At 33.1% G+C, this 27864-nt stretch overlaps 1 protein-coding gene across 2 annotated transcripts; it reads right to left on the reverse strand.

Moving 5' to 3' along the window:
- Window positions 1-13315: 13315 nt before the first annotated feature.
- On the reverse strand, window positions 13316-20991 carry LOC120081312 (cysteine synthase-like). Of its 2 annotated transcripts, none has more exons than XM_039036069.1 (10): window positions 20585-20991; window positions 19960-20069; window positions 19392-19449; window positions 18432-18695; window positions 17371-17508; window positions 15394-15445; window positions 15217-15296; window positions 14775-14847; window positions 14492-14572; window positions 13316-13759 (listed from the first exon to the last, which is right to left on the reverse strand). In XM_039036069.1, exons 1-9 carry the CDS (start codon window positions 20834-20836, stop codon window positions 14514-14516), a joined length of 1086 nt encoding a protein of 361 aa, XP_038891997.1. In that variant the 5' UTR covers window positions 20837-20991; the 3' UTR covers window positions 13316-13759; window positions 14492-14513. The 2 variants fall into 2 exon arrangements, with proteins under 2 accessions (XP_038891997.1, XP_038891996.1); XM_039036068.1 differs by having other exon boundaries at window positions 14788-14847; window positions 20585-20987.
- Between the last annotated feature and the right edge of the window lie 6873 nt (window positions 20992-27864).

A 27864-nucleotide genomic window follows, 5' to 3' on the forward strand; every position in this document is an offset into this window, starting at 1 on the left:
TGGGTGTGTTGTTGCATTGATGAAAAAGAAGTAAATAAAAGCGGCGGATTTGAGAAAGATAGTTACGTTGATAGATGCAATGAGTATGCGATGAACGGGTTGAGAAGGTCTTTTAGTTAGCGTTACTCAGGAATGCGTCAAACTTTGCGATCATGTTACAACCATGCACAGCAAGTCATTTTCCAATGTAAATGCGAGGCTCCTAAGTCTAAGACACATGTGTTGAATGCAAAATGTCCATAGAGCTTATCTCTAAGTCTCTACTCTTGTCCTAGGCGTTGATGCAAAATGCATGAAAGCAAAGTGACCGCATACAATCATACCTTATTGCTAAGATGCATGTGATGCGTTAATAACAAATAGTACTCATTTCTAAGTGCTTATCTCCCGTTTATGCGTTCTAATCTAGTTCTTCCAAACCTAGATTCTGACCTGATCTTCCCAAGTCTAGATCCTGACTTTAGACTACCCTCTCGAGTATCTCTAATAGACGAATGAAGCATACATAAACAAGATAATCGTAAAGATGAAGATTCCCTCGTTATGCTAGCTAACTACTTCTCAACCCATTCAACTAATTTAGCTACTCATGCTTAAATAACAGAGAGTGAGCAGATATAGAAAAAGACATTCCATTCTTATAACTGAGTTGAGTACAAAATGATAATGGAAAGTAAAGGTAGAGAACTTGGTAGCAATTCCTTGTTGATCGAGGCTATTTACACTGAATCTCTATTCTGATCTACAAATGTTCCCGCTTTCGCAGGCATCGGCCCTCTCTCTGTCTTGGAGCTTCCGGTGCTTTCCCAAGCTTGCTGGAACGATCTATCGGCACACCTTCTTCCTCGCGTCCACCTTAAAATGGAAGAAAACTATGGACAGAGGTGTGAACTTGTAAAGTGATGAAGTAATCAACTTCTTAACTCTTTCTCTGAAGAATGCACTTGGTATTTATAGAGTTTCCATGGTGAAAGGCAGCTTCTCTCTCCCGGTTGTTCAGATGGGACAGCTTTAATTCCTTACTGATGCACCGAATAATTGTCACCGATAAAGCTGAATGTACTTTGTGACCGTTATCGGCTATCAACTTAATTTGGATCCGACTGCCGTCAGCTTTCTGTTCCATCGATCTTAATTATCCTTTCATCCAGATGCGCCCACCATGTTGTGCTGATCAAGTTGCGGTGATTCTTCTTGGACGAATGTTTGCAAGCACGATCAATGCAAAGTCTTGCGGTGAAGTTGCGCTCGACCAATATATTCCTATGATCGCAATCTCTACATTGCGTTAACGCATATTCTGCACAAAAATATAAAGATCAACTGCTCTAATGCGTTGGACGCATGCGACCGCAATATTATAGAATTTATGCTTAATAGACACAATTTAACATATTTCAACAACGCAATCCAACATTGTTTAAGAACTTAGTACTATGATAACGTGCATTTCTGCCCGTTATCAGGAGTAACCGCTACCTGTGGAGAAGACATTTAAACAGGGTGAGCTAGAAGCCCAGTGAGTGACTAACCTTTGAAACGTAAAAGACATACATATCAATCATGCTTAACAAAGAGATCATGAACTGAAAAACGTAGTTGAAAACTGAGAAATTAGTCAAGCAAATAATTACATAAAACTTCTCTACTAGTAATTAAACATAACATAGGCATCATAGACATCAACTCTGTGAGGCCCTTAGGCCTTTCCACATAAAATATCTTTATAAGAGAGCAACTCTTCTGGTCTACTCTTGAGCATAACCTTATTAAACTAAAGTTTGGTTGGGGGAGGGACCCTTTGGCCCAACTTCCTCTATAACCTTAGTCAAGGTGTGTCACTTCTGACCATTACTTATGTCTTTAACTGTAACTCATCGAACAGCTTCCATAACACTTGAAGCATAAAACACAATAATGTTCTGTGAATACTTCCTGAATCTTAGTTGAGAACGAGCATTCATCGCTCAAGCTCCCAACGTCTGTATCACGCCAAGAGACCTATAATTCGGCCTTAGGTTATTGAAATATGGCCTAGGAGACCCATACTTGGCCTCTCAAATATGGCCTAGAGACCCATACTTTAGCCTCTTCTTCAGAACTTTCTACGTGCACGTGAAGTTACTTAGTACCGTCAACACCTTAGGTATTTCCTGGACACCTTCCATGCTTTTAGTATCCGGCTTACTAAAAAAACATATCATGCTTTAAAATCACATATATTATGAATCTTTCAGAATATAGCTTTAAGCTTATCATTTGTAGAAACTTAGCTATAGTCTTTAGAACGCATGCTTCAACATAAAATACTTAATATGAAATAAGACTAGCATATCACCTTGGCATGCGATAAAACAAGTACATACTTGAAGAAAATGTTAATCAATCTCATGAAACTTAATTGCTTGAAAAAATATAAACTTATCAACAACTATTATTAAAATCACATAGTTTATCACTCTTCATAATTCTTGTTAATGTGGAACCAACTCAATGCATAACATTCTTCATTAACAAGTTTTACTGAAACTTGAATTCATCTCTTGGGATGTGGCTCCTCTATCCATTACCTTCCTAGTCCCACTGGCCCTATGTGTACGTAGCTAGGATTCTATCTTCAATCACCTCTAAGCTCGGTTACCACTTCGAGGTATTGAGCTAAACATACTTTACTAGGAGTCCTTCACATAAACATCACACTTAGCTTTGTCTTATAGACTTAGCTTTCCCTAATAGCAGGCGCTAACCATTCAGGCTTTGTCTAGGGCAACATACTTCATAAGCATTAGACATCAATTACTTAAGAACATCATGCCTGGACCATACCTATCTATACTCTATAAGTTATTAATCTATCAAGCATACTTAAACATCAGTAAAGGAAATAGCTTGGCAAACGTTTGAGGCTAGCTATCAATAAATAACTTTCATTAAAGCATGACTTGCTAAATCATTCATAAACATTTGTAAACATTAGAGTCACTCACAGTCTTTGGGAACACCTTTTAAGATTGATGAGCTTCTCCTACTAATGTCAACCCTATGAACATATCGAAATACTTTAGTTACTAGCCATGGTTTCCCTTTTTAGACTCGTTTTCAGAATTAAGCTCACATTTATTCCTTTCGCTTTCAATTCTTTGTAACTTTCCTTAGAGCATCAAGTACTTAGTCGAATTTAAAAGGGCTTAAACTTCAACTAGTCGCCTCTTTTCTGACGCCCACACCCAATACTTAGTAGGATTTTTGGGCTGCCAAACCCACGTTTAGCAAGTAGTTGCCTGTTCGCCCAACAAATTCCACATTCAATTTCTAATGTCAATAACTCAAAATCCAGAAGTCATTTCAAGAAAATTCCTTCTTCAAACATGCTCAGAATTGTGTTTGCCTCAAAATTTTAGCGTAAAACTCTTTGTGGTTTGATTTGGAGCTTTAAATCTTCTCCAATGGCCCTAAATCGCGAAGCTGCCTGCTTGTTTAACACTTTCTAGATTTAAATTCCAAAATATGTAACTCAAACCCCAAACCTTATCTTGCAAAAGTTCATTCTACAAACCATTCTACAAACTTACTCATAAAGGTGATAAAAATATTACCTTAAATTTTCAGCTTGAAGTTCTATGTGGTTCGGTCTGGATCTTGATTTCTTCGTCGACGGCTCGAATTTGCCCAAAAATGGAACCCATCGATACTTCCTTCATTCTCTGGCCTTTTTCTAGCAAGACTTCCTTCCAATGGCTCAACTTTAGAAACTAGACTTACAGAGCTTTCAAACAGTACCAAGTTCGTCTGATTTGCTCGAAGGAATCATCCAAAACGAGCTCTTGAATTTCTCTTCCCTTTTTATACTAACATTCAGCCCTTATGCATGAAATCTCATTAAGCCATCTCACCTATTAATGGAGATTAAGGATCAAGATTAAGCCATCTATCTGGATAACTAAAAGAAAAGTTTAAAGCTGAACGTTTCGAGCAAACTTGATCCTTTATGAAAAAACTCGATGGAAAAGGGTCATTACTCGGTTGAAGTTTCGATGGTTCTCTGCTAAATACTTGATGGGAAGAACTTGATGCTCGATGGGATACTCGATGCTTGACCTTTCCTCAATCACTTATACTCGACGCTTGACCCTTCCTCGATCATTCAGACTCTATGCTCGACCCTTCCTCAGCCACTTATACTCGACGCTCGATCCTTCCTCAATTTCTCATACTCGATGCTCGATAGCATTTACTCGCTGCTTGCCTTGTGCTTACTTGATGCCCAGCCACCATTTCCACGTCCAACACTTAGCCAAATTTTCTTTTTTTGCAAGGCTAACTTATTAAACACCCGAAAGCCAAAATTCTCATACTTAAATATTTCCCTCTTCACTTCCTTATCCTTAAACATACTTAAGTGAGGTAATTAAAACTCAAGTTTTATACCACGACACACGCATTTTGACCCAAATCAACCCCAAACCCATTTCCCAGATTGGAGTCAAATCCTTTTTAATGAAATTTGCAATATGTCTCATGCCTAACACTATTGAAATAATTAAAATCCAAATTCATTTGGATTTTCTTCAAACTTGTAAAACGAGCTTTCTTTCATTTTTAAAGGAGCCTAAATTGACAACAAGACTTGTTGGGACAACATAATTCTTGGGATTAATTCATGGTGATTATGTTGAAGAATTTATTTCGTTTCAAATACAAATCTTGGCTAGACTTATGCAATTTAGATGTTGTTGGTATTGGTTGTTCAGAAATATTTTCGTTCAAGTGTCTTACTTTTTTATTTTTACTTTCATTTTCATTTTAAAACTTGAGGACGAATTTTTTTAGGAGGAATAGAATATGAGTAATAGGATTTGGGGTAATTTTTTAAAATTTAGAATTAGTTACCCTATCCCACACTTAATTCTCTATAAATAGAGAACCTCCTCTCTTGTATGGATTAGACTTTGATCTTTGGAATAAAACTCTCATTTGGTATACACCATTTATTATTATTTTGTTGATGTTCTTCATTTAATTATTTGGTTTGATTTCAATTTTATGTGTTGGTTTATTTTTTTCAATCAAAAAAATATATAATTCTGGAAACTACATATGTTAGGTAATGAATTTGATTTTGTCCTCATTTTATTTCCCTCTGTTGATTGGTTATTTGCCAAAATTTAGTACACCAATATTTGCCAAAATTTCAATGAGTGAGACACTGGAAGAGGGAAAAACAAGTATTGACCAAGTTTGGATTAATTTTTTTTTTCTTCTGACTGCAATATTTCTTTTCCCTTTCTTATTCTTTGAATTTTTTTCCTCCTCTTTTAACATCCGAAAAAAGGAAAAAAAAAAGAAAAAAAAAAAAGGAAAAGAATGATATTTCATGATAGGGTTGCATTCTCTGTTCTATTATCGTGGTAGTAGTGAGATTATTATTTTTATTATTATTTGGCATCCATTTGGCATATGTGGCATTCGATTTTTATTTTATGTTTTCCACTAATTTTGCATTTTTAAATTATTTGTATGACCATGATGATTTAAGCCATGAGTATTGCACATTTTATGTTATTTTTTTCCATTGGCTTATATTGATATGTTTTAATATCAAGCATAACGTTCTCATGTCACTACGTTTCAAACATAATGAATAATGTCTCAAGTTTTATTTTGTGAGAACTTGTTCGGTAAAATTATTTACGTTGGTTCACAATTATTTGGTGATCGTTTTCACATAAATGTCATCAATGATACAAAATTTTGCACCATTTGTGAAAATCATGGAGAAATTTAATGGCAATGATTCCAAATGATGACAAGATCTTTGACTTTGTCGAGAATTTTGAAAAAACATACTATTATAATGTTTGAAGGAGAAAACCAACAAAGGAAAGTTCCTTGCACTTGAGGCATAGAAACATATGCAAAATATTTATGCAAGAGTCACATTTTGAGTGAACTAGATAACACATTATATAATGTGTGTAGTGGTGGATTTGGAAAAAAAAAAACTATGGGAATCATTAAAGAAAAATAATATATATAAAACAGAAGATGTCATAACAATGAAATTTATAGTTAGAAATTTTCTGATCCAGAAAATGATTTTGATTCCAAAATCTAGATAAGACATATTTTGTGAATATGTCTTCCCATGGTTGAAAGTTAATTATATTTTGTTGGGATTGGTGTCCTGATTCTCCCGGCGTCTCGTAATTTGTAAACTTTGTACACATTGCTATTAATAAAATAAGAGTTATTTTATTTGCATTTACTCATATCCAATAAACAAAGATCCGTGGTTATTTTATGTAAACTTAAGCATATATATGAGATATACAAGTGGATTATGCCTTAAGTAATAACCTAAAAGGTCTGTAGTATAAGGATAAAGGAGGGATACCTTATCCTGGTGATACTACGGATACGGCTCGCTTTGTAGAAGTTTACAAGTGTTGTAAACTACTACAGATGGTCTGATCCTAACCATTCATGTGGAGACATGCGAGTGGGGGTGTCCTATACAAAGGGTTTATATAAGACTGGACCACGAGATGATTCGTCTCTTTATATAACACTGTTGATAATTGAGACTTACATCTCGCTTAAACGACCATAGGTGACATGACCTTAATCTTGAGTGTTTTGGGAACTCCTGCCTATGAAAACGGTCCTTTGATGAGTATGGATGAGAGTGGCTAGATTGCCAACTCAACAAGCCTACCTTTTTGAGGATTTGTGTGATTGGGGAGCTGGGAACTCAGTTACACAAGATGGAATTCACTCCTTCCCTGAAGTAGGGGTAAGTAGATAGATTGCTCCCTTAAAGGATGATTCTGGGTCTTGAACATAATAGTCACACCCTCTCTTTGGAAGAGAGGACCCAGTCATAGTAGGATTATGACTTATTGTTCATTAGAGGAATCAGTAGTACTTAAGGAGTTAGATGTAACTATAGGGGCAAAACGGTAAATTGGCTCAGTTATACTTACGAGTGATCTGTGAAGAGTTATCGCACTGTTGATTGGTTAATATGGACACAGAAATATATTTGTGAGAAGAGTGCAGCTGTCGTCTTTAGTGGAGTGTCCGGCAGTTAACGGATGGTGGATCTTGTGACTAAAGAGTTTAGTTAGTTATTCGTGTACGGTTGGAGCTTCAAGCTACAGGTCCATAAGGTCCCCTTAGTAGCTCAATGGATTCAAGTTGAGAATCAGATTTTTAGGTTGATTTGAAGTGTTCAAATTAACAAGAGAAAATTCAATTATATATGATATAATTTGTGTGATGTATGAGATACATCAAGTGGAGGAATTAATGTAAATAGGATTTACATTAAGTACCATAAAATAGAAAAGGAACTATGGTTTGTATGTTTCATGAGATGAAATATTAAAACTATAGGTTATAAATATAATGTGGTAAGTTCGTTATCATATTTATTTATAATATATTAATTATATGATAATTAATTTCTTTTTCTCTAATAACTGATTGAGTGAGAGGTTATTGGTGATTTTATGGTAATCATGAGATAAGAGGAAACTTGTTTTCCTAAAATTAGTAGTTGTCTCATTCGGAAAGTTCTCACGGAGACAAGCTATCAGGTGAAAGAGTTTCACTAAGTGATAGCCGTTGAGAGACTAAATGATCGTTTAAGAGTTGACATTATGATCGTTGACCTTTTGATCATTGCTACACGATTGAATAGTAAAAGTCTATGCAATAGGCTTTGTTTACTAAATGATCAAGCACATCGTTTATACGATAGACAGTGTTTTATCTCCTACTTGCTCGATCGTCTACTCGATCGTAGACCTCCAGTCTCTTCCTCAAGCCAAGATCATACAGAGCCCACAATTCCTGGATTCTCACATCGAGAATACTAAGATAACCATTGTGGTGGTGTCCTCACTCAGTTCGTGGATCGAGTTAGACTTGATTGGGTTCGAGGAGCTGTTGGTCGTTCGTTGTGTTCTTGTTCGTTGGTTGTACCGGTTGTTGCATTTGAGTGTGTTGTTCTTGGACGCTTGTAGATTGATCGAGGGATTCGTGAAGAATGTTTCTTTAAAGGTATGCGTCCTCTATCCCTTGTATCATCGTTTAGCATGCTATAATTTCTAGTTGTGCATGACCTGTTAGTTTTCGTTTAGACTATAATTGTTTTGTGTTCAATTCGAATGGAATTTGGAACGATCCCTTCCGGTGCTCATGAAAATTCTCATGTTTGATTTCCTTCATATTTTATATGGAATTCCATATATGAAAATATAGGAAATTTCTTGTGAATAATGGAAAGGTTAAAACCTTCTTAAAATCTTTTGTTATTGTGGGGTATTTGGGAAAAGTGACTATTCCTCGTTTGATAATCCAAGTTTGAGAATATTCGATAACAATTTAAAAAGAGATTGGGATATGTTTGAGTTGGCTACAAAATTTTTGTAAGGTATTCTTAAATTGTGAGATTATAAAATTTTTGTATGATATTTCTAAAGTGTGAATACAATCTAAACCTCTTTAGTGAACAATAATAAGTCTCGACATATATATGAAGACTTAATACAATCAGACAACTATTTTATAGTGGAATTATTATAATTGATTTTGTAAGGTCAGAAGATAATATTGCATATCTGCTTGTAAAGGACCTAACTAGAGAATTAGTTGAAAGTTCATCAAGGTGAGTGAGATTAAAGCCTTTAATTTTAAAAAGTTAATCAGAGAGACAACCCAACCTAGTTGACTAGAAATCCCAAGATCTGGGTCAATGGACAAATTTACCTCTAGATAACTTAGTGACCATTGCATTGAATTTTTTTTCTTCTTACCCATTCTAAGGTTGATGAGACAGTATAAGTGTGGTTTTAGGATAAGCATTGTGCTTTTAATGATTTTTATAAGTTGTTGAATAATTATTTATGAAAAGAGCATATACGATATTCTTTATAGGAATCACCTACATAAGTGTGAAAGGGCCGCTTCTATGAGAATTTTAAGGTGAATTCTCTGAAACACTCATGAGACCAGGCGGTGTTCAAGGCCAAAATGAACACAATTATGAGAACAAACTTTGTTATAATGAAAAACTGTGTGACTTCAATTGTCTTAGTTTACTCTAGAACGGCTAACAGTTCAAGGCATCAAGTCTGCCAATTAGCTAAGTAAACTCAATTGATGTTCACTAGGGAAAGTTCAAAGTGCTTACTACTTATCTCGATGCAGATTCTTCATTGGAAAATATTGAATGTTTTCTTTCTTTTTTTTTTATCTTAAATTGTCAAATTATAATTTATGGGGGATTGTTGGAATAAATGGTATGTGACCTTTCATGTAGAATTAATTGTTTCATGAATGAACATGTCTTTTCATAATCAATTAACTTGAAGAAGAGACATGACTATTCGAATGACCACGAATAGCTTATAAATATGCTTCTTCTTCAAATTGCATTAAAAAAGACAACTGTTGTTCCAAAAGCATTTTTCTCTCATAGAAATTTTCTCCCTTTCTTATAAATTTGCAAGTTGGGTTTATTTCCACAAAGTGTAGTTTGTTGGATATATTCTATTCTAGGAGATAATTACTCATGAAACTGAGACACTAGAGTAAGTAAAATTGTCTTAAAGAGAAATGTAAAGTCGTTGGACTCAGATTCTTTCTAAGGTAATGTAATTTCTAATTTTTTGGTAAATTATTCATACAACAATCTCACCAATGAGACTACTCCTTTGTGGCTCTCTTAGTGGATATACCCAAACTTGGCTTTATGCTTAAGAGAGTAGTTTCTGGAAATACGTAAAACTTCCCAAAGAAAAGGAAAGGAAAAGGATGGACAGAAACTCACTGGCTTTGGTCAAATGACAGTGTCATGCAATTATGTATACGAGTAATAATACTTAGATGCTTTATCTTTTTGTGCATCCGAACCTACTCACCTGCAATAAGAAAATTCAAAAATATTATAAAATGATATAAGAGTTTGCATTGATAAATTATAATCGGAGAGTTAGGTGGAAATACACTTAAATATTTTTCTTATGTATACTATATCGACTCCCGGCCTACCTAAGACAGTTGTTGAGCTACACGAGAGGACAAGGACGAATATCAATTTACATCTTTAAAATTTGGAGGTTATATCAATTAAAACTTCAAACTAATAATTGTATCAATTTAAATCATAAACTTTTTTAAGTACGAGATTCGAAATATCGATATTGATGGAAATATTGAGATTCCAATTTTATGAAAATACCGATGTAAATATCGATATCGATGAAAATTTTGAGAAAATTTATGAAAATGGATGGAAATTATTATAATTAGTTAATGAAACTTTGATTCTGACTTAATTAGATTGTAATTGACCATTTTTAATTACAATTTCTATAAAGTAAAACGACATTTAAACAAATGATTGAGTAAATGTTGATACAAGAGAAGAAATTTAAAAAAGAAATTGAAAATAATTACAAAATATTATAAAGTTTAGGAATATATTGAGGTGAAATAATATGAAAATTATGAACGTTTTGGGTGGTGAAAGAAAAAAACTCACATCAATTCAATTTTAAGGTGAAATGATGTGAAATTTTAATGAAAAAAGTTTGAATGATGTTAAAAATAAATATATATTATTTTTTTGTGGTTTTTTCAAATTCAATTTCTTTAAAAATGAGTAGAAAATAAAGCTAAAAATTAAGAAAAGTTGGAAATTAAAAAAAATAACAAACAAAAAGCTTAATCTTTTGTCAAAAATGACATTGGCATGTGAAACTATAGAATTGTGTGTAATCATAATCATAAAATTAAAAAACTTGAACTAACCTAACGTAATTAATTAAAAAATCGAAATTTTCTCAAAATATCGAAATTTCTTGACATTTTTTCAAAATCTCGAAATTTCGTCGAAATAGGTGGAATCGGAATATTCTTGAAATTTTGAAATTTCTTGAAATCTTCTCAAAATTTTGTCAAAATTGGGGGAAAACGAAATTTCCCCCAATTAAAAATTCGAGGACATCAAAATCTTGAAATTTCTATAGAAATTTCTAGATTTCAATGGAAATTTTAAACCATGCTAAGTGTATTTATTTACACCCTTCTCTAGATTTCGTTCAACCAAATTTCATGTGAAACTTATAATTTGAGTCAATTAAACTCCTAGATTTTTATAAGCTAATCAATTTAACTCTTTTCATTACGATTACCTTTGAAAATCATATATACATTAATTCTCAAACATGCGTAGACTTCTTAAAATATTAGTTTTACAAAATAGACCACTAGGGTAAATGCATGAACAATTAATTCTCAAATAAAAATTTATTTAAGAATCTAACAATACATTTATGAAAGTTTAAAAATTTAATTGAACTATTATAAGTTCCACACGAGTCTTTTACAAACGGAACGTAATGAAGGTGTAAATTGGTACTTACAAAAGTTCAAGATTTCACTTTAAACAACCCTTACCATCATCGTCCGAATTTATTTAGGAAAAACTACCTTTTTAGTCCCTAAGTTTTGAAATTTTGAAAAATATGTGCGTTTGGTCCCTATGTTTTCAAAACATACTTTTTAGTCATTGAGCTACTTAGAATAAGTTCATTTGGTCCTTAAATTTCCAAAATATACATTTTTAGTTCCTAAGTTTTTAAAAATAGGTTAAAAAAGTCCGTGCATTAATTTTTAATTATTATTTTAAGTATAGAAATTTCTTGACATTTTTTCAAAATCTCGAAATTTCGAAAATTCGAAATTTCTCAAAATTTTGTTAAAATTGGGGGAAACCTCAATCAAAATTTTGAGGCCAAATTTCGAGATTTCGATGGAAATTTTAAACCATGCTTAAGTGTATCTGTTTACACCTTTCTCTAGATTTCGTTCAACCAAATTTCATGTGATACTTATAATTTGAGTCAGTTAAACTCTTAAATTTTCATAAGCCAATCAATTTAACTCTATTCATTACAATCACCTTTGAAAATCATACATGCGTTAATTCTCAAACATGCGTAGACTTCTTAAAATGTTAGTTTTACAAAATAGACGAGAGTAAATGCATAAACAATTTTCAACTAAAAAGTTATTTAAGAATCTAATAATACATTTATGAAAGTTTAGAAATTTAATTGATACAATTATAAGTTTCACACAAGTTTTTTTTACAAACAGAACGTAATAAAGGTGTAAATTGATACTTACAAAAGTTCAGGATTTCAATTTATAAAACCCTTACCATCATCGTCTGAATTTATCTAGGGAAAACTACATTTTTAGTCTCCGAGTTTTGAAGAATATGCGTGTTTGGTCCCTAAGATTTCAAAACATGCTTTTTAGTCCTTGAGTTTTTTAGAATAAGTTCATTTGGTCCTTAAGTTTTCAAAATATAAAATTTTTAGTCTTTGAGTTTTTAAAAATAAGTTTAAAAAGTTCATGTATTAATTTTTTTAATATTATCTCCTCTCTAAAATTAATTTTTAAAGAGAAATTTTCATAGATAGAAAAAATGAAAACTTATTTAAAAAATCTGTCCGGGATAGACTTATATCAATTTCTATCACTGATAATACCAATAATAGACTTCTATCAATTTCTATATAGACATTGATATACTTCCACTAGCGTCTATATGTGATAGACATTATTGTCTATCACAACTATAATTGTTTTTTTTTTTTTTTTTTATTTGTGTAAATAATTTTTCTATTTTCAAAAATCCTTTTTTAAACATATTTTTGTAATTCAAAATGTCATATAATTATATAAAGTGAAAATAAAAAAAAAAATAGCACAAAGACTTAAACCTATTCTTAAAAACTTTGGGACTAAAAAATTACATTTTGAAAACTAAAAAATATACCTATTCTAAAAAATTAGAGACTAAAAAGACATGTTATAAAGACTCAAGGACCAAACCCACGTATTGTTCAAAACTTAGGGACTAAAAAGATAATTTTTCCATTTATTTATTAGCAAGTTATAATAACTACATACATATTATTAAATTTCCATCGAGATGCCGATATTTCTATCAATATTTCCATGTTTACATAGGTTCAACATCGATATGTGAGGTAAATCGATATTTCTATTATATAGTAGAAAAATCTACAAAATACAAAAAACTAAACATCAAAATATCGATGATATAAATATAATATAAATAATAGACATGTTAACTTGTTTAAAAATTATAAAATATTTAATTACTAATATATAACTAAGACTCCCGGTAATTAATCGGTGTTGACCAAACGGAAAAGGAGAAAAAGGAACCTAGAAGATGTAGTTTGCATCCAATTTATGCACATAGTGGTGCTGAGTTATCTAAAAATAAAGACAACCGTTTAAGCCTTATTGTCACTAAATTCCTCACAAGAAAGTTGCATTTAGAGTGCAGTCAATTTGAGAGGACTGTTCTCTCGAACAATAATAACACAGCATACAAGTTGCACCAAAATAAAGCCTACCTTTTAAACAACAGTTCACAACATAAACACCAAATAACTATGGATCTTAACCCAAACTCACCCCATTACCATAAAAACAGTAAATTGTAAATAAACAAAGCCAGCCAACAAAAACTTATTACTTGGCCAGCTTCGTCTCCCATCCCACTTCTATCCTTCGTGCATAGGTGTGATGAATTGGAGGCCAAATAAAATGTACTTCATGGCTCATGTTGCATATTTTCACATTCTTCTCTGAGTGATTGGAAAAGGACCGAGGAAAGGTATCGTTCTCCAAAGCTGGCGAATACAACCTGAAAAAAGTTATATTGGGAGTCATTCAATGCTAAAGAGTTAATTCACCTTATGGTTAGTCTCTGTATCAGGAAATAAAATAACAAGAAGATTTTTTTAGTACAACAGCTGCAGGGGTAGGATGGGAGATTGAATCTCCAACCTCTAGAGAGGAAGGTTGTGCCAGTTACCATTGAGGTAAGCTCATGTCGTCAATAACAATAAGATTTTAGTAGGCAAAATGTATCTTTCTTGCTTGATGCATAGAACTGTGTTTGCCATAAAATCAAATTACGAGGTAACTTTGGTAAAAGGGAGAGTTGAGAATCATTCATTTGGAATGGCACGTCATTAAGAATGGTGAGATAAAATGGAGGTGTGAATAAACTACATTGTGAAAAACAATCAATTTCAGACCATAGAGGTTGGATTTGAAACGGTGTTAAAACAGGCTGTGCATTTTATATTTATCCCAAAACTTAAATTTTCCTAGCACTGCGTGCTACAAAGCCTCTTCGGTTGCTAAAAGACGCTAAGACTGAAGTTAAGCCATGCTAAGTCAAAAATGAAAGATCCTATACCTTTCTTAATTTGACTCCAAAAAGAAAAAGATAGAAAATGCGTGATATTTTCTCTTATCCAACCAACTTCAACATCTGCTCATTTTCTCTCCATAGAAATATTTCGTAACTGAGCATGAGACGGGAAAAATCCATTTAAGTACATATATATTTAACAATAAGGGTGCATACCGCAATAAGCTTTCCAGCATTCTCAGGTCTTTTTGCCACTTTCAATGCAGCAGCTGCTGTTCCTCCAGAAGAAAGGCCCACCTAATATCAAGTCAATGAGATAATGTCAGGAAATATACGTACACTTCAGAAGATAATGAACGGACCTAAAAAAGCAACCCCACTTTTTATACTTGAGTTAGCTGAAAAAAGCACTTCTTCTCTGTTTTGACATATCGTTTCAGATTGAAAACTTTTTTGATCGGGTTCTAGATTGAAATTTCACACTGGTCAAAAAGATTACCGAGTACACTAACCAGTAAGCCTTCCTGCAGTGCCAATTGTTTTGCCGTCTCAATAGCTTCTTCGTCGGATATCTGCATCAGTAACTTTTGGTCAGATTTTTAAATGGAAACCTAAATAAGATTTAAGAGTATATTATGCGTTTTATCCTGCCAACAATATAAATAAGGCATGTCTCAGCCAACTAGTTTCCAGTGCACGGTGTTGCCTTGAGGAATATCAGATCAGTTTCAGTGGACAAGTATGCAAGTGTTGTGTGAGTACATGCATCACGCATGCCTGTTTGACTAGTGCTAGGGAGCATTAATTCCGCACTCGGATTAATCTTAAACAAGGTTCTATGTTGCTGGTATGGAACATTTTAATTCTCACATAAAGATTTGACTAGAATAGAAAAATGCTTGATCGAGTGCATGACTAGGGAAAAAAGGTAAGAAACGGACCTCGATGACTTCATCAACTACACTTTCATCCAAATTATTGGGTATAAAACCAGCTCCAATTCCTTGAATTTTATGAGATCCTGTGTTTCCATAATTTATTAACACCGCTATTTAGTGTTATAAAAAATAAATAAAATGCATAAATAATAATCAGTAGAAGTTAAATGGTTTGCTTACCAGGCTTTCCTCCATTAATTACGTTACTTGCAGTAGGTTCAATGCCAATAACCTGTAGAATGGAACCGAAGAAAAGCTGTTAAACTTCATATATATACCTTTTCTTGTTTGCATTGAGAGAGAGTAAATCCGGGGGTAAAGAGCAGCTCAAGAATCGTTCTTTCAATTATCAGACATGCCAAAATCAGGTATTTAAACCATTTCCCACCTTTATGAACCCCATCCTTCAGAAGATCAGGGTGCGTAAAAGGATTTTCTCCAAGGTCATCTCGTGCGTTCAGGGAAGGTTGTGTTAGGCCATGGTCTTGTAGGAGAATTTCCATACTTTGCATTAATCACATTGCGCCAAAGAGCATCCTCTTCGTGGTAGTATCTCCAAATCCACTTGTTCAATAAAGCCCGATTTTTTCAGCCAAATTTTGAAGACCAAGGCTGCCATTGTTGATGGATCGAATAACTTTTTCCCAACAGGATAGGCACCACCTTGGGGAGAGTTCACTTCTAGAGAAACCTTTGGAAAATTTTTCAATATCTGTCACCACTATTGTGAGATCTTGAATATAGACAAACAGTATGTGGGGAGATTTGCAAGAGTCGCTTGTAGCAAAGTGAGTCGACCTCCCTTGGATATGTGAGAGTAAACCCCAAGAAGATAGTCTTCTCTCAACCTTTTCAACAATCGAAGCCCAAAAAGCCACTATTCGAGGCTTGCCAAATAAGGGGAGTCCGACTGTCCGAGGTAAACAGCCAATGACCTTGTTTAAAATTAAAGATGTTCGCAATAAGCTCAACGTCTTCTTGTTCAGTATTGATCCCCAATTTCGAATTTTTTTATGGTTAATATTCAATCTGGAAGCCCAATCAAAAAGATCATCAAAGCTAAAAAGGTTCTCAATAACTCAATTTTCCAGTGTTGTGAAGAGGATAGCATCATCAGCAAATAGGAGATGGTTTATTCAAAGAGAATCTCTGCCAACCTCAATGCCGTTTATGGTGTTGATGGAACAAGATTGGTCACCATTACTAAAACAATCCATAACAATGAAAAAGAGGAAAAGGGATTGGAGAAAGAGGATCATCTTGTCGAAGGCTCTAGTGGCTAGACTTTTCTCTCTTAGATGGCCATTGACGATAATAAAAAAAGTTTATGGATGAAATGCATCATCTAATCCATCTTCTCCATTTTGAACCAAAGCCTTTGGCAATGAGAATTTGGTATACGAAGTCCCAATCAACTCTATCAAACGCTTTCTCAAAATCAAGCTTGATCACAATGTCTTTTATACTTTTTCTGGGACATTCCTCTACAACCTCGTCGCCAATTAATGATGCATCATTTTTAAGGTTGATATTTTGTGAGGGTGTAAGGAGGACCTTTTTTAGCCTCTTTAAGATAACTTTAGCGATCTCATATAGGCATGAAATGAGACTAATGGCGCAGAAATCTTCACAAACCTAGCATCTACATTTTTTTGAGTAAGGCAATTTCATTAAAGGCTAGCGATGATGATTCCATTCTTAAGAAAAATCTTGGAGATGTGGTCTAGTTCAATGGTATATATGTGGTCTAGTTCAATGGTATATTACTTCCGCCCAAAGATAGTTGAGTGTGGTGAGGCAGGCATGTTGATATTGTTGAAAGGATGGTGAGGAGGGAGAGGACATGGTTGACGGCAAACGGCAGAGGAGTGGGGAAGAGGTATGCAGAGGGAATGAGAGAGAACATTCTTTTCAAGATGCTTCTTTTCAATAACTAGAAATAAGTAAAGACGAAAGAAAAGACGAAAGAAAAAAAGAAAAAAGAAGATGAGCCTTTAAGAGAAGATCTTGACCCCCAACCTTCATTCTCGTTGTTACTTGTTAGACCTTGGCTAATTAATGCTTTATCTTACACCTTACCATTCAACAAACTCAAATTTAAATGAAATAAATACAATGCTACTTGGAAGTAGCTAAATGCCTAAAAACCAACGTTACCTTAATATTTGGATTTTTCTCTTTCAGAAACCGGCCAACACCAGTAATTGTGCCACCTGTTCCAATTCCTGCAACTAAAATATCCAACTTGCCTTTAGTATCTTCCCATATCTCTGGACCGGTTGTCTCATAGTGTACCTGAAAATTCAAACTCATATTTCATCAAAGCGGTCCTTTGCAAAAGCAGGAACCGATCCGTGACAAAAGAATCTACACAAAATAAATTTTTTAGTATACCATGAAATCACAGTCATGCTTGTTTATAGATGTTTAAAGCTATTGAACTGTTCTTTACTTTACTCATATCAACCGTAACAAAAAAAATCTAGGCCTTAATATTAAATTTTTTAGTATGCCAGAAATCAAAGTCATGCTTGTTTATAGATGTTGAAAGCTATTGAACTGTTATCAATTGTACTTGTGTTCTCTCTGGTAGTAGTAGTCTCATGTCTGACCTTCACAAACAACATCTTCCATATCTCTAATTATATTTGCCACATCAAAATACAGAAAGTTCAAAATTAAGTTTTGTAATGCTATGAATTTGTGAGTTAAAAAAAAAAAGAGAGAAAAAAAACAAAACTATTATGATTTTTTCACTCTCAAAATTTATAAATTTTCTCCTATATTTTCCTTTATGTCCATCTTTAATTACTAAATATCCAAACACCTTTAGCTCTAGAGTTCAACAATTATTTGTACATTTGCAAGTGTGTGACCATATATTTATTATGCAATGCAACACAAATATTTTACATGTATGTGATCATTCAACATGTAGCCATTAGGCTTTTAACAAGTGTCCAACAATTGTTGGTGAATCAAACTGTTCAATGTGTGTCATACATAGACATGTTACCCAAACTTTAAGTGTCCATGCTTCACAGTAAGCATGGAAGAAGAAATTTACGGCCCCATTACAACCAATATATTGTTTGGTCCACATTGATCCAATGGAGTATAAACCAAATAAATAGCAAACTTGATTTAAATTTACTTGGTCTTATATTTAAATAACCAGGTAATCAAAGTTTGTTCACGTAAGATTGTAAATTTCATACCTTAGGGTTAGCAGGATTGTCAAATTGATGAAGCATATAAGCATTTGGTGTCTTTTTTAAAATCTCTTCAGCTTTCTCAACTGCTCCCTTCATGCCTTTTGCTGGATTCGTTAATACAACTTCTGCTCCAAATGCTTTTAAAAGAACTCTCCTCTCCAGACTCATCGAAGCTGGCATTGCCAATATTAGTTTGTATCCCTTTGAAGCAGCAATAAATGCAAGACCAATTCCTGTGTTTCCACTGGTAGGTTCAACCAAAGTACTCTGAAAATACATAAGAGTATTATGTTATTGGGTATTCTGGGCCAGACCAGAAGACTTCTGCACTTGCATCAACTAGAAATTGGAAATATTTATCTAAATGCTTCCATGTTCAAAAACAAAATAGTGCACGGAAGATATGCAACTAGGAGATGCCATCAGCGATTTGATATGCTCCTAAGTCCAATAAATCCTTCTTTTTTTAATACTGAAAACCCAAAACTGGCTTTCTTGATAATACAAGTACATAAACACTTCAATTCAACAATAATAATAATCACTATCATGATGGGAGGTAGGCAATTATATAAAGAAGATGTCATAATTCATCTGCAGGTTTGATATGTTACTGTGCAAGTTCTCTTTGTTGATACAGGTATCTAAAATGAAAAGTGCAGTTTTTATTTTTAAATAACCATGAGAAGATCCATATTCTTAAGTATACATGACACGCAGCAGGACATTAAAACAATTCAATCCCTATGCTATGACAAGCTGCTGAAGGATATTATAGTCATATTTTCAGTTACTGTTGTGGTGTTAAATGTGGTCTGGAAACACGTTAAAAACTACAAATGCAGAGGAAGATAGGGATACAATGTATAATTTATTCAATAATAATTTTTTGCCGAAATCATCAATGTAATAAAACGTAGTTTTCAAGAAGCAAGAAAATTACACCTCATATAATATCATTACCTTTCCTGGCGAAATAAGCCCTTTCTGCTCAGCATCAGAAATCATACTATATCCAATCCTGAAGACATTTTGAGTACAAATGGTGAGAAGATGCAGTCATTCTCTGATAAGAATAGATAGTATGACTCCCATGATCATATTAACTAGTCTTAAATCACCAATTGACCCAAAAGCTTAAGCTGATGGGTGAAGGTAAATTTAATTATAATATCTAATACTCTGTCTCACTTGTGGGCTTGAAATATATAGAAGAGCCAAACAAGGGAAAATTAATATTAACTGGGGAGGAAACAACTTTGGGGGTTTGAACACAGGACATCCTGAACCAACATACTCTGATACCATCTTAAATCACCAATTGACTCAAAAGCTTAAGCTCATGTGTGAAGGTAAATTTAATTATAATATCTAATAGCTAGCTTCAGTTAATCTATTCACTAAGACATGTAATTATCCTCTCAATAATTGGCCTAAGGATATTGGAACAGGTATAACCAGGATAAATGGACAAATACAGTATGCCATACAATAGTTAACTACTTGACTTCCTCCTGCTATATTTTCTCACCTGTCCTTGACACTACAACATGGTTCCATCATTTCAAGCTTAGCAGCAACGTTTGCCACACACCCCTTGACGATATTGTTGAGGTAGACCATGGGAGTCTTACCTACCAGCTGCATCCCAGGAAATTAAATTATTAATGCAAAGAAACATAGGGTGAAGTTCAATCTATTCAAACAATGTGAGAGAATAGATTGACCAGATGACTTTTATTTACTATCTTAAATCCTGAAACACAATTGCTCCTAGACAATCCTAACATGATTTATTTGGTTGCTGAAGTCTGACTGCTTCGTGATCCCCAAAAAATCAGGGGAGAAACACCGACCCAGTTGGTTTATCACTTATTTATCCGAAAAAAACAGTGTTAACAATTGACTTAACAGCGATCCATGATGTCTACTACAACAGAATCCATATAACGCAAAGAGTTCATTTCTAATTTAATTTGGAAAAAAATAAAAAAAAAAAGACAAAATTTTGGGAATGATACCAAAACCACCGTAATGGAGGATGTTATCGTTAGAATCTGAAACTGGTGGAGGCATTAAGCATGGGATTTAATTTAGACAATCAATCAAGAAACGGTAAAACAAGGGGGCAGGGATCCATTGACAATCATCTTCACCTGAGTTACATCTGCAGCGATGTTAAGGTCTTCAATCTCAGTCTGTGGCTTAACTGATACCGCCTTGCAAGTAACAGAGAGAGAAGAGGAAGAGAATGTCCCATAGAAATTGCTGCTCTTCTTCGAGTTAAGAGATGGAAGGCGTCCCAGAGAACTGGGCGAAGAATTCAAGACGAAGACACCTGATTTGGAATTAGAGCTGGAGGAGCAGAGAGGGGAAATCAATGAATTGATGATAGAAGAAGAAGCCATTGGACGGAAGAATGAATGATCCACTCAGGCTCTATTCCTTCTCTTTACACCAAGAAGAAATGGCCCTTCAAGCTCACAGTGAGACAGATTATTCGTTATTCCGTTCATGAGATTTTATTTAGTGTAAGGCTGTGAGGTTCTGTCGATTTGATTCGTTTCCAATTGTACTAACTTTCGTTGGAGATTTTTTTTTTCCTTTTTTGTATGCATTTGTGAGTGGTCCAGCGTCTTAGCTCAAAAACCACACTACAGGGGCTTTTATTTACTATTTTTCCTTTGAGAACGTAGATAATCTAGATAATCGAGATTTTTAGATGTCTAGAATTACATGTTCCATCTTTAAATAATCATGTTTTTTTGTAAGAATATTTTTACAAATATTTTGTAATATTTTGATATTTGTGTTCATTTCGTAGATTTTTTTCCTAGAATATCTTATATTTTAATAATTCATTTACAAATATTTCTTAATTTAACTTATAAAAATATTTGATTTTATCAATTTAAATTTTCTAATTAATACAACTTATATCCTGTCTCTTATACACATCTAGATGTGTATAAGAGACAGGTGTACGAGTGTGCGTGTGCATGTACGGGTGCGTGTGCGTGTGCGTGTGTGCATGTGCGTGTGCGCGTTCGTGTGTTGAATAGATACATATGCAAGGGCAAAAAAGTAAAATTGGAATGCCCTCAATATGGGAATCCAAAAAATCCATGTTTCATGAGAGCATCCAAAACTTTTAAGATGCTCACCATAAGGAACCTAGGATGTTTGGGAATTTCTGGATGATAGGTCATCTTACAATTCCACAAAACAAATACAGCAATCTAGATGCTCATTCCTTGGGAATCTCAGGTACCCTCAAAACAAACAATCTCTAAGAGTACGTTTATCGTTGAGTTGGTAATGATTGTATATGTTGATAATAGTTGTCTTTAAGTGTAGAGTTGAGGTGAGTTGGTAATAATTGTCTGTCTTTGGAGTACATAGTTGAGTTACATATGTTAATTTTTTGTAACCTAAAAATACATTCATGTTTATGGGTTTTCTTGTTATTATTATTATTATTATTATTATTATTTTGTTATTGGTTTTTTTTTTCAATCTGTTGTTCCATCATTTAACTACATCCTATTTAACTTCTCAACACTCATTTGAGATGTGAATTTCAATAAATAAAAATATTTAATAATTTTCTACATGTAACTATTGCATTTAATGTAGACAAAATATTATTTATATAATTAACAACTCCACAACATACATTATCGGTCGTGAAATGTAATAGTAAACCCTAAAATTTTGATAAAAATGTAAATGTCTCAAATTTTACAAAATATCGATGTTCATACAAAATGTTGATAAACGTGGATATTTCTGAAGAAAAATATAAAATATAAAAATAACAATAAAAATAGTAGACAAATATTCTCGCTTTTTAAAACTGTTTAAAAGAACATATCAATCTATCCCCTAAACTTTAGGAGTTATATTAATTTAAATCTTAAACTTTCAATTAAAATCGGAGGAACTCTGAAAACCCAAAATTTATCGGGGGATGTGGATGTCAATCGACAGGTCCTGTCAATTAAAACAGGAGGAACTCAATAATAATCGATCAAATAATAATAACCCTAAACCCTAAATAGTAAAAATGTGACGTGGATCAAAATTAGTATCATGAATATAAACATTAATTTGGTTTCCTCCGGTCGTTTCGAATGACAATGACTTTTGGTTATTTTGTTTTCTAGATTTTTATTTTGTGGATGGCTGTGAGTGAGGTCCTGTCGATTGACTTCTTTCTGGCTATCTAAATTTATCGGGGGAGTTTTATTGGAGCAATAATTGAGTTTACTATGTACTCTAATAATAATAATAATAATAGAGTTTCCTGTAACCCTCGAGAGAAGAACTTTCTCTTAGTACTAAAGAAATTTATCTTCATAGATGGACTCTACGTTAATATCAATAGATCTTACCATATTACGTACACATGACACACAATAAGTAAACGTACAATGAAAAATTATCTATAATACCATACTATAGGAAATTTTCACTAACCCTCCCTAATGACATAGCATTTGCATATATATATATATACCATAGGAAATTTTCACTAACCCTCCCTAATGACATAGCATTTGCATATATATATATATACCATAGGAAATTTTCACTAACCCTCCCTAATGACAACACTTGGTAATTAAAATTTTTGTCACATAATGTCTTAATGAGACTAAGAAGAAGGTTAAAAAGTGTCATCTAAATAAGTTAAAAGACAAATCTTTTTGACTTTATATGTGTTATCTTAGAGATAAGATAATAAAAAAAAATTAAGAACCAAAAGAACCCTTAAAGCTTATACATTCGGATCTTTGAGGTCTGATGAATGTTAAAGCATAAGAAAAAATGGTATGAATATTACAGTAAATTATTCAAAGTACAGTTATGGTTACCTAAGTACTAAGTTTAGAACACTTGAAAGGTTCAAGATGTATAAAACTTGTTAGGTAAAATAATCGAAACGCCTCAATTAGATCGAGGTAGAGAGTACAGAGAATCTGAGATTTCTAGGGCTATTATGATAAAACATGAAGTCTAGTGACAACTCTCTACACCTTTGTCTTGATTGTTTTGAACATCATTCCAATTTTAAGGTATTTTTGAAACTCCATATGAGATACGAAGAACTCATAAAAGCTATTTATGATATGTAAAAGATGTTTACATAATTCTGAAATTTGGAATAGATCAGCACATGCGTTAGTATCGAACCTTTAAATGTTGGAATATCGTTCAAAAGGCATGTTTATTTGTAGGCAAACCAAAAGTAGTATACTTTTCAAGTAAAAGAAAATTAAGTGTTTGTGTTGACAAATTTTCTGGAAAAGTATACGAGATCACCATATATTATATAGTTTCCATAAAAATCAAGTGTATATCAATAAGAGTTATTGGCTAAAGCTGACACTGTAACAAAAGTTGTTTAGACAGGTCAGATGCATCTTGCTAAAAAAGTTGAGGGTACCTCAATATAGTGGGAGAAATGTATGATAGCCTAGCTATAATTTGGGTTTAGTAGAAACTCAGGTCATCAAGTTTAGGTGATGATATTGAGAAACAAGAAGTTGTGGAAATAAGATGCATTCTTTATGTTGTTTGAATAGAAGTCCACTGTATACTAATATATTTAAAGCGATCCTCTTGACTAAAGTGTTTAAGGATCACTTAATGAGACTAAGACTATGAGTTATATAATCTACGACAAGAGGGAAAAACCCATGGGTATGTGATACCTAAGAATGGGTATGTGATACCTAAAGGCAAAGTATGAGTATGTGAAGCCCTAGTTTATTGTATTTCTCCGCAAAACTAAAAAATTCAACAATATGGATTCATATGTATATTACCACTGGAGTTTTAGTCCAAGTGGGAGTTTGTTGGGTTTTATGTCCTAGAATTCGTGGTTTTGTAAAACAATAAACTTATTCTGCAAATCAATAAAGTTGTTACTGTAGTGTGGATTCAATAAAGTTGTCATTGAATATATGAATTTCTTATTTCATTTCAGAAAATCCAATAAACTGAAAGATTCATGATTATTACATGAGTACTTGAACTTTATGTAGAGACATAAGAGTGGATCGGGTTCAAGTAAATAGTCAAAATGATATGTAGTATACGAATAACATTGGATACCTTATTCTGGTAACGCTATCGGATGTGGCCCACTCTGTAGTTGTTACAAGGAGTTGTAAAGTACTACAAACAAAGTGATCTTGATTCGTTCATGTGGTGACATGAGGATTGGGGTATCATGTGTAATGACTTTGCATAAGATCATACCAAGAAATAAAGTTACTCTTACTTTATAACGTTGTTTACAATTAAAACTGACTATTTCATAACGATGACCTAGGTAACTTAACCTTAATCCTGAGCTAACTATGAACTCTTGTTTATTCGGAATTATCCTTAGGTTTGCATAGGTGAAGGTTGGCTCAACAGTACTGGCTCAATAAGCCTCCGATTTCAGGGGCAAGACTGGGTAGATAGCTGAAGACATAGGGTGCAAAAAGGAATTCACTCATACTCGCTTTCAGGGATAGTAGAGAGGTTGTTCTTTTAAGTACTGACTCCGAGACTTGAACAAGAGCCCCACCCTCTCATTGGCCCGAGAGGAACTCGGTTTGATGATCAGATAACAAACCAATTGTTCATTAGAGGATCAACGAGACTTAAGGAACAAGAGGTGATCTCGGGGGTAAAACAACCATTTGACCCAACCGTTATTATGAACAACCTATGAAGGGTAACTTACTAATCATGGTTATATCGAGTGGACACAATATATCTACAGTGAGGGGAGTGCAATTACTAGGCTTTAGTGGAGTGACCCAGTAGTTAATGAATAGGGGTTAATTCGGTGTAAAGAGTTTAGCCAATTAATCTCGGATCGTTGGATCCTATGATCTGTAAGTCCATTAGGTCCCCTATTAGCTCATAAATGAAATAATCCCTATAATAGCATGATAATTTGATTTGAAATGTTCAAATTTGAATTAAGGGAATCAGTAATTATATGTGATATAATTACACGTTTAATTTTGGAATTAAATGAAATCGGAGAATTAATTAAATATTTAAATATGATTTAAATATAAATGAATAGAGATTCATAATGGTGGAATTGGTGTTAAATTAATTTATATTTGATATTAAATTAATAGAATTAATTAAATTGTTTAATTGATTATTAATTATTAATTTTATTAGAAAAATTAGTTTTTGAATTATTTTTTGTAAAATTAATAAAATTTTTGTTCTAAGAAAAGAATTAAAATTGAAAATCAATGTTATTTTTGAAAATTAGTTTCAAAATGAAAAAAGAGGAAAAGAAATTGAAAAATGGAAAAAATCCCACATTTGGGGTTTTACCACTAAATTCCAGCTCAAAATCAAAAGAGGAGCTGGATGTTTGAGATGCAATCTAATTGCATGATATACCTGCATAAAAACACACTTCTTTCAGCTGAAAAAATGCATGCAAGTCAGTGGAATTTGTTGAGAATTAAGGTTGAAGAAGTGTTCTTCACCAAAGCTAAAAACCAGTGTGTCTTCTCCATTCTTCTCTTCAATTCAGCTTGTTGTGAGTCCTACATCTCAATCTAAGGCTCCTAGAGGATGGTAGGGAAGCTCTAGTGGTGGTTCATGACTAGAAGAAGGGAGAATTGCAGATAAATTTCGAGTTTGAAGTAGATCTTCAAAGGTATGTTTGAAACCCTATTGTTATTTAATGAGCATGCTTAATTTTGAGCCAAAATTGATGAATTAGAAAGCTTTATAATTCTGTTTTCTTTCGTTGCACGTTTTTAGAAACTAACACAATCCTTTATTAGGACAAAACGGAGGTCATCGATGATCAGTGTAGTGTTGATTGTGTTTTTCCAGGTTGTATAATTTTCGGCCGTTAATTTGTCGGCGATGAGCAAATTTAAAGTTACGGAAGTCAAAATAAATTGTTGAAATCATGTAAATTATTTATACTAGTATATCATACATTGACCCATTTAGAAAAACTAATCAATTTTAGCAAAATAATCTAATGCACCCTAAGTGACATCTGTTTTGCAATGATGCTTCAATGAGATAGGAGAAAAGCCACCGTAGGGTGATCAGATGCCCCTTCACTGAAATGAGACTATCTTAACCAATAGACAGAAAAACTCCTTGTTACTGTAATTATTAGTCACCATTGTTTGGTCCAAAAATTGTTAAACTCGCTTAACATTTCTTGTAAGTGTAATCCCTCATTTTAGATTCTAGAGTTCCGCCCAATGAACCAACCGTAGGAAAAAACTGACTGAGGAAGAAACTAAAGTAACCCTCATTCATTTCTGGAGTTTGAATAAAGTGTCATGCAGAATTTCATTCGTATGGGGACACTCAAGGTGACACAAGGCCGAGCATGAAACTTTACTTCAAACTAATGAGAGAGATCGAGGGAAGAGTTAATACTTGTCCTGCTCCCACTTACTATAAACGTTATCTCCATTCACCTTGGTATTGATCTATATAAATATCATTCGTAGGGGGACACTCAAGGTGCCTCGAGGCCGAGTATAGATCTCACAGTGTGGACATTTAAAGAGAAACATGAAGAGGAAAAATGAAGTATCATATACTGTATTTTCCTCCCACTGAGCGTTTTACCTAGGGTTAATTAACTTACGAAAATCCGACTACTGATTTTAACTAAGTGTTTCTTTAATTTGCCTAAAAGTAATACTTACTTTGGATAGTTAAACAACTTTGATTAATGTTTATTAAACATTTTAATAAACTTCAATCAAACATTACATGCTTGTAACAAATCTATTTAATTCACATTTTCAGGTAAGTTCCCAGGTAGGGGTGTTATGTTTCCATCAACTTAAATACCCTAACCTAGACAGAACAAATCTTAAACAAAAGATCCCTTATAGATACATTTATTACAAATTTAATCTTTTAATTAAGAATCAATTTAATCCTATTAAACTGATTAAAAGATTAAACTTAAATTTATAATCTCATTAGAAAAGTAATCTTAGGCCTATATGAATCATATTTTAAAATTATTTTAAGAGATGATTTTAACCTAAGGTTTGCTTAAAATTCTAAATTATTGATTTTAATTCTAATTTCATTTAATTATAACTTTTATACAATAAATGAAATTAATTAAAACCATATATTACATGTGAAAGCATACTTAGGTAATATTATAACAATTATAAATTACCCTAAAGTGGTGACATGCTTCATGCAATTCCATTTCATTACTAATATACATAACATTTATATAATAAAGTAATGAAATAAATAATAACATACATTCAAAAATACATCCATACACTATATTATAACTCTTATAATATAATTGATGCATGTATATGTTATTAATGCATGCATGCATATATTATAACATTTATACTATATGATGCATGATCATGCTATATTAATCAAATCATGC

The sequence above is a fragment of the Benincasa hispida genome, chromosome 7 (assembly GCF_009727055.1).
Source record: "Benincasa hispida cultivar B227 chromosome 7, ASM972705v1, whole genome shotgun sequence".
NCBI classification, from domain to species: domain Eukaryota; kingdom Viridiplantae; phylum Streptophyta; class Magnoliopsida; order Cucurbitales; family Cucurbitaceae; genus Benincasa; species Benincasa hispida.